We start from the raw sequence: 9,119 nt of genomic DNA on the forward strand, positions 1-9,119 counted from the left end.
CACTTATGGCCCATTGCGAAGGTCTTTCCACCATCTGACAGAAAACTGAAACCATTCTCGTACTTTTCCCTCCATTCGTAAGCCTAATGACGTGTTAACCATGCATAGGGACATTGAATTGTCATTTGACAGAGAATTCATATAAGTTTTAAGCTTCCAGAAGGCAAGAAACCACTGCTAGTCACTGTGAATATGTGTGAAGGAGGCGATATCTTTCTGCTCACTTGATCAGTATTGTACTCTTGAAGTCGTTTTGTAATTAACAGTTGACACCTTATGTAAATTTGATGTGTATATAGTCTGTCATGTAATTTTTATCGGACTTTTAAGATTTTTATTTGACTCTCCCGTAATATGAAAAAACAAGCATGCGAATAAGATATCCCCGTTTGCTCATTGGTACAGCTCATAAGACTATGAAAATTATTTTCTGTACCAGTAAAGTTTGCAAGAAAGACTATCCCAGCCTCAATCTTCAACAAAGATTTTCTCGCCTAGCAGAACTGCACTAGAACTATTGTCGCCGCCCAGGATTCCACTAGTCCTTAATAGAGTCAACAATAAGGACGGAAACTATTAAAGAAAATTCTGAAGCAACCCTCCTACCTATCCGAACGGTCATAACTTCAAAAATCCGAAAAACGGAAGTGTACATATTCATGAAATACACACCAAAATACACCTACGCACGTAAGAGACATTAATGTTCATATACATATTACCAGAACTTATGAAATTGAGAAACAGGCCGAATAATTTTTAACAGGTAATAATTTAACACATGAAAGAATTTAAAAAAATAAAGAAGTAATTATATCTTATTATACAAATGCCAGTCTGTCGCGATTAGCCACACAGTAGGAGAAAGGGCACGTCAAATACCAATGTTATTCACTACACCTTCATGAGTACCACACCTTAGAGTCATTCATTGATTTATTTTACAACGTTTCTCTGAAACTTTTGGCTAATCGCTAAGATGAGTATGAGTGATGATATGATGAAATTGATGGAAGGAAACTCATAAATACAACAGCCATGCGATAGCAGGGATTACTACCCGTAACCCTTGGCATTGTAGCGTGCCGTGATAACCACTCCGCCAAGGAGAATGGTTTAGAGTAATGTAGAGAGAGCCCCTAAAAGAAATATATGTATGTGCGTGTGTGTAGCCTATAAATGAACTATTATTCTCTTGTGTTGCAGTTTCACTGGGTGGAGTGTTTGGCCTCTTCATTGGAGCCAGTCTGATGAGTGTCTTTGAATTACTCTATTTCATCTTCGTAAGGCCATTCTTCCTTTTCGTTAAATATAGATATGGCAATGTTCGTTCTAGATGAGTCATTGCATGACTAAAACTATTGAACTTCTTTTTTAATAGAAGTTGGTTTATTTAACGAGGTGGAACTGAAGTTACGGAAGCAGATAAAAACGAACTCTGCTTCTTTACTTGTAACTTGCAAAAGAAGATGTGAATATAAGTGCATCTAATTTGGTGACCCACAGCGAATTTGTGTTTATAATGAAATTATTACAAATACTGATGTTACATTACGGTTTTCCATTTTAGGCGTTTCACATATTATACTCGCTCATAACGTCTGTGATTGTACTTTCTCTAAACATGTTATCGAACATTTAGGAGTTTATGTTTTTCCTAACTGGACTATAAAAATCAAAGAAATATATATACCGTATTAAGGAAAAATAAATATTCTGACCAAGGCAGTAATTTATTTTATTAAAAACATAAACTAAACGTAACGTTTCAACCTCCTAGCAAAGTCTTCTTCAGACTTTGTATCAAGTACAAATGAAACATGGTACATAAACAGGGCATTATATATACACACAACCATTACTTCCTCCAGACTATTAGAAAGTTGTTATGGAACTTTCTAGCGGATTGCTTTCTCTTGTCAACTGTACTTTCACCTAAAAGGCTAAACATATTAACTTCCATATAGAATGCTTGGGCTTTATATCTCAAGCTCTTTTTCCTTCACTTTTCTTCCTTCTCCTCTCCTCTTTCTCTCTTGTCCTTTCCGCTCTTTCTAACACCTTCTTCCATTGCTTGCTTAACTTCAGTCCTCCATTCCAGTTCATTGTGTTTTCTTCACCTTTCTTCTCTATTTCCTTGGCTTCCTTCTATTTTCTCACAAGCATTCTCTTCTCCCTTCCTATCTGCTTAGCCTCTTCCCACTCTATGTCATGGCCTGTTTCTCTCTTGTGTTTAAATATCGCATTTCTCTCTCTCTTAAGTCGTACATCATCCCTATGTTGTTTCAACCTGTCTTTCAGTTTCTTTTTCGTTTCTCCTTTGTACACACTCTGACATTATTTACATTTTACTTCCTAGATAATCCCTTCCTCTTCCTCCTCTCTGTTTTCCTTTTTCTTGTTTGCATTCTTCGCTATTCCTAAGATGCTTCTCCCTCTCTTCCTGTAGGAAAAAGAGCGTGAGATATAAATCCCAACCACATTCTATATGGAAGTAAATATGTTTAGCATTTTAGGTGAAAGTACAGTTGAGAAGGGAAAGCCACCTGCTAGAAAGTTCCATAATAACTTTCTAATAGTCTGGAGGGAGTAATGTTTGTGCATATATAATGCCCTGGTTTTGTATCTTGTTACTTTTGTACTTGATACAGAGTCTGAAGAAGACCTTGCTAGAAGGTTGAAACGTTACGTTTAGATTATGTTTTTAATAAAATAAATTACTGCCTTGGTCAGCATATTTATTTTTTCATAATCATGGAAACAAGGCTTAATGGTGTTATAATACCTTCTTAAATTACACGTTAATTATTACATGAGGATAAAGATTCAAAATCTTACGATGGACTTTCAGAATCATCAGATCGTCTCATTTGAAAGAACTTTATGTAACAGTTATGTACATTTCCTGCCTTGTGATGTTTTAACAATATGTTAATTACATTTTGCTATATTTTAGGCAACACTAATATAATTATTTTCCTGTAGTGTACGGTTATTACAAGCATAAGAAAACAGTTTTTCTTTCTTTTTTTGTTTTTTCAGGAGAACACACGCTCCTTTCATCAGACATATATTTTCATTTTGATTAAAGATACAGTTATAACAATGGTTATAACACTGGAATAAATTAAATAATGAAAATGGTAACATAGATCCAGTATGGAGTTTTCTTTTTCACAAATGGAGTAAGCCACCATCTTTAAAATTTAATGTAACAGAAAACATCAAGAGACTTTGTGAAAACAATGATGAATTTGAATTACCTGATGATATTTGGGATTCATAATTTTAAAAAATCTGAAAAAAAATAAAACAGACTGCATTTTTCACAGTTAAGTTGCTATATTACAACAATGTAACACTGACAACATCCATTATACAGGGTGTCATTTTAATGGCACAGATTCGTATAGAGGACATTAAAACAAACAACTTTTCTCAGTAACATTTTTCTCGTTGGTCCATCATTTCGACGCTACAGTCGTTTAAAAAAGCCCGGTTTGCCGCCTGAATGCTGGCAACCACACAAAACATTTGATTGCATTTGTAACGTCATATCCTGTAGTGAAGCGATGCGTTCCAGGGTTGCCAGGTACACACATATTCTGTGAAAAATGACATAGCTACAATCAGCCACATTATGTACCGTAAAACAAAACGAGCAAACACATTCTGTAACTTAACAGGAAGTAAACAAACGATACGAAAAATGGTAGAAAGAAAATAGAATTCAAGTGGAAGTGGTCATATGAAATTTTTTCTGATATTAAATGTCAAATATTTGCAAATCTAGTTACCAAGTTGGCATCTACAATTTAGTCTATCCATTTCGTCCTTCTGATACTAGTTGTCTGTGACGCACTAAACAGATGACAAAATAGAAATGGAAGAACTCAAAATTCAAAAGGTAAGCAACACATAATATAATGTATATTCAGGTCATTATGAGGCAAGTGCCAAAAATGGTTTAAAATACAGGGATATAAGTAGCAGTAAAACAAGCTCTCCGACGACTGTGTTTATCTACGCACCAAATATACATGTAATAATTGGTAACTGTGAACAGCGCAGTATATTCGCTACTGATTCATCCTTACATTGTCACTGTGGTTGTACGTGTTTTAGCCGTAATGTAACAACACGAAACTTGGATACTTCCGTCATAAACACAAAAATACCTAAAGGCATATGGGCACAAACCTGTAGATATCAACCTTGCAGCGAGATTTGCAAATATAATTGACATATAGCTGGGCGTAAACAGGAACATGTAAGCTGCAAGTCCAATAAAATGTATTGTTGTTGATATTTTAGATGTTAGTATGAGAAAATATCCGATACTGCCACTTCATTTTGAATATGTTTTTTTTTTTCATTTCTCATATCGTTGGTTCACTACCCCCTTTCCTCAGATGACTGCTGATCTTCTGACTGGTAGGCTATGATGTTCGGTCCACTGGACGCGTTTCTCGCTTCGTTTTAAAACTAATAATGTGGTTGGTAGTTTGTAACTTTTCACAAAATGTGTGTGTTCCTTGCAATCCAGCCGTGCGCTGTTTCGCCGCAGGATATGACGTCACAGATACGATCTAACGTTGTGTTTGGTTGCCAGCATCCAGGCGGCAAAACGGTCTTTTTTGAACGACTGTAGCGTCGAATCGACGCACCAACGAGAAAAATGTTACTGAGAAAAGTTGTATGTTTTGATGTCCTCTATACGTTTCCGTGGTCCGTGGGCGCCATTAAAATGACACCCTGCATAACGGATTCTGTTTGTTTAAAAAATTACTAGCCATTGTTATAACTGTATCTTTAGTCAAAATGAAAATACATTTCTGATGAAAGGAGCGTGTGTTCTCCTGAAACGTCACAAAGAAAAACTGTTTTCTTATGCTTGTAATAACCGTAAACTACAGGAAAATAATTATATAATGCAAGCAATGCGTACATACAAGAAAAACTATAACACTAATATATTTTAAATATCGTTAAAGTTGTTCTTGATAATAAGTTTGGTCGATAATATCTTGTGTGTTTTCATGAATCTTTTGTATGATAAACAAATGTGCATCTGAAAAGTGTGATGGGAATATTTGTGTTACAGTTGTGACTATTATCTTGTTATGGAGAAGGATCTGTGGCGTAGCGAGAATCATGGGGATCCCGGAGCAGAGAACTCAAGTACTCCCCACACACAGTTACCGCTATTAGTAGATGGATCTAAGAACACAAAAAATGCTTAACTTTTATCATAATTATGGGATAGTAAACAAATATAATTCTCTTGATTATGATTAAAGATATGTTTATTTGTTTCTAAAAAACACTAGAGAATAATAATAAAAGAGATACTATGAAATACATTATATTCCTTGTCATTAACAAATAAAGATTAACGATTAATTGCAACGCCTACGATATTTATTAATTTATTATCATTTACAATGTTAGCCATACGACTTAATTATTTTCATTTTCATTATCGATGGGTGCATCTTGTACGTAGTACATCCAAGTATCAATCTCACTTTCACCCACCAATACATTTTCAGACTAACGAGGCTCTGGTGTCTTGACCATTGCCAACATACATCATCTATGGGCCTATGGTGTGTGTTGTCCACATGTGTTTGTCATTGTCCATTCATCTTTCATCTTCTCGTCATCATTCATCCTCATCTTCGCGATTGGCATAAATTGGAAAAAGAGGAAATAAAATAAACTAAATCAATCAATGAACTCACATTTGAAAGTAAAATTTCCTGAAAAGATGAAACTTTTTATCCAAGCGGCAACTCCCCCACCATCTCTCTCTCTCTCTCTCTCTCTCTCTCTCTCTCTCTCTCTCTCTCTCTCTCTCTCACACACACACACACTTACAATCCTCTTCCCTAGAGACCTTGGTTTGTCGCTAAGATCAAGTCTATGTTTCTAATCTTGCATCCAAATTTTAAACGTAAGGAATCACTACTTAATAATTATGTTACGAAGGGGTATCCAAAAGTTTTAATTATCACCAGGAAATAAAAAACATACAATAGTCACTTGCAGTGGTCAAAGTTAGTTCTTCTCCACGTAGTCTCCCTGCAGAGTCACACATTTTTGCCAGCGTTTCTTCACCTGTTTCAAGCCCTCTTTGTAGAAGTTCTCCGCTTTGCTCGAAAACCACTGTTCCACTTCGAAAATTACATCCTCTCTGTCGTCAAATCGCCGACCACGAAGTGGTTTTTTAATCTCGTGAAAGAGGAAGAAGTCGCTTGGCGCAAGTTCAGGCGAATAAGGTGGATGCTGCAAAAGTTCATAGCCTAACCGGTGGGCGGCGACAACTGATGCTTGGGCCGTATGGATGCGTGCATTGTCGGTCAGGAGACGGACGCCTTTGCTGATCATGCCACGACGTTTTTGTTTCAATGCATCACGCAGTTTCTCCAGAAGGTTGCAGTAGTAATCGCTGTTGGCGGTATCGCCCTTCGGAAGGTAATCTGTTAAAATTACCCCGCGGCTATCCCAAAAAACGGTCAGCATCACCTTCCCGGCAGATTTTTGGACCTTCGCCTTCTTGGGAGGGGGGAGGATGGATGTTTCCACACCTTGCTCATTTCTTTGGTCTCCGGATCGTAGAGGTATACCCAGCACTAGTCCATAGTGACGAGACAAGCAAAAAAATTGTCTTCATTCCGCTCGAAAAGAGTCAAATTCTGCTGGGAAAAGTCGTGGCGTGTTTGCTTTTGAAGAGGTGTCAACAAGCGAGGTACCCAGCGTGCAGACACCTTATTCATGTGCAGTTCCTCATGAATAATCCTCCACGCACTTCCGTAACTTAGTCCAGTCTCCGCCATCACTCTTCCCATGGTCGATCTTCTGTCGTCGAGGATAACGGCCTCCACTTTCTTCACCATGGCAAGATCATCCTTGATTGAGGGTCTACCCGGTCGTGGCTCGTCTGTCAGGGACATGTGACCACTTTGAAAGTTCCTCTTCCACCTCACAACCGTGCCATATAATGGGGTTTCATCCCCATACACAGCTTTCATTTCGTCGTGGATTTGGCGTGCGTTGTTGCCCTTCAAATGGAGGAACTTTATGACACTTCGGGCTTCAATTTTGTTCATCATGCAGCTTGATGTCTTCTACAGCCTTTGGAAAGAAAACTACGTTAGACAAAGATTTGATATTTGCACAAGTATGCATGGCAATGACACTGATTATGCACAAAAAGTTTCCTATAAATATCTCTATAACTTCTTTATTATAATTAAAACTTTTGGATACACCCCCGTACTTTGTGCTCATCTTCCATATTCTTGATCGTTTCCTTATTTACATTTTCCTCTATGATTTCCATAAAAATTTCTTTCTTCTATGTACTGGTCTTCTTTTATTTTCTTACTTCTCTCTCTGTCTCTCTCTTTCTTTCACACACATATATAACATATGTTTCTCTACTCTATCCCTCTCTCCCACATGTGACGTCACTTGTGAATGTCTTTTCGTCAATTTAGACCGTATTATTTCCAAAATAATACCGAAATTACAAATCATATCTCGTGCTAGTTTATTCTATCTCTGCTTCCTGTCGCTCGTTTATTTTATCTCTCTTGCTTTCTTCTTTGTTTACATTCCCTCATTCGCTATTGTTTCTTTCAGGAAAATCAGTTGGAAATTAATATTTTAATTTGGTTTGCTGCAATAAGCAAGGATTCCAGATATTCACCATTTTGTATTTACTTTAAGTATACGAATCAAGATTGCTGTGAGAAATATGCAATTTTTATTGCTTCTTTTGAGAGTTAATGTAAACATTTGCCTTCTTATCTGTTGCTATGGCTCTATTTATTTATATATTTATTTATTTACTGCCTTCAACAGAGGTAAACCTCCAAATACAGACAGCAGTTTGGTTTACACAACAAAACATAAAGAAAAGAATACGATTAGCAAATATACAATCATACATCAAACAACAACTTATCTTTCATCATACAAGAACAAAGAGTTGTGAATAATTACATATATTAAATATCTATAAATCTACACGATTTTGCTTATCGTTATTTTGTGATGAATTCTTATAGATTTCGACCCATCATCACGATTACGGAAACAATTTTGTCGAAATATCAACATTTGGAAAGAAATTAGGATGTTTTGTTTCCTCGCACTGAAGCAATATGGGTGTATTTACTCTTACAGTCGCTAGATCGAAGCACAGTTGCTGTTGATATTAACTCTTGTAAAGGTTCGAAACTAACCCTTCATGTCTACCCCGTCTGTGTGATTTATCTAGTTGTGTTTGTGTTTTTATCAGTGCGTAGTAAATTTGAAGAATACAAGCTCTCACCTGAATTGCTACTTTGGCCTTGTGGTTGTGTGTTTCAAGTTTTTTTCTTTGCCACCATGTCTACTACTTCAGACTGGGTGTGTTAATCTGCGTTAAGTTCATTTGCTTTGTTATGGAACAGCATGCCAGCGGGTCGGAAGTGCAAATTACATGCAGTCTCGTTCTGTTATGTATGTGGATACTATATTGGGCCCGAGCAAGTTAAACATGTCATTGTACCAGGGATAAAATTTTGTGAAGCATATGAAGCGTACTTTGGAATGGCTGTTGGTGATCTGGACAAACCATGGGTTCCACATGTTACGTGCGGTAACTGCAGGTCGGCGATGGAACATTGGTTGCGTGGTAGCAGGAAAGGCATGCCATTTACGATTCTGCGAGTGTGGAGGGAACCTACAAATCATCATGATGATTGTTACTTTTGCATGATCGACCTGCCACATTTCAAGAGAGGGAAGAACAGGCGTCAGCTACAATACCTTGATATACCATCCTCCCGAGCACCTGTTCCTGACAGTGAAGATCTTCCTATACCATCGCCTCCAATCCAAACTACGTTTGCGGAAGAAGGTAGTGATTTGGACCATTCTGGTGACCCTATTACTGATGATGAGGATAGCAAGAAACCTCATTTACTGAACCAGAAACAGCTAGATGACCTTATTCGAGGCCTGAATTTACCAAAAAATAAGTCTGAACTTTTAGCTTCACGGCTAAAGGAGTGGAACTTGCTACTTCCTTCCTGTAACAAAATACAGAAAGAGACACCAGGTGTTTT

At 37.2% G+C, this 9,119-nt stretch overlaps 1 protein-coding gene across 1 annotated transcript; it reads right to left on the reverse strand.

Annotated features, from left to right (window-relative positions):
- Nucleotides 1-6,635: 6,635 nt before the first annotated feature.
- Nucleotides 6,636-7,034, reverse strand: LOC146004888 (protein GVQW3-like). Its single transcript, XM_083143914.1, has one exon. It carries the CDS (start codon nt 7,032-7,034, stop codon nt 6,636-6,638), a length of 399 nt encoding a protein of 132 aa, XP_083000040.1.
- Nucleotides 7,035-9,119: the final 2,085 nt, after the last annotated feature.

Source organism: Lepisma saccharinum, chromosome 22 (genome assembly GCF_977018435.1).
Source record: "Lepisma saccharinum chromosome 22, izLepSacc3.1, whole genome shotgun sequence".
NCBI lineage: Eukaryota > Metazoa > Arthropoda > Insecta > Zygentoma > Lepismatidae > Lepisma > Lepisma saccharinum.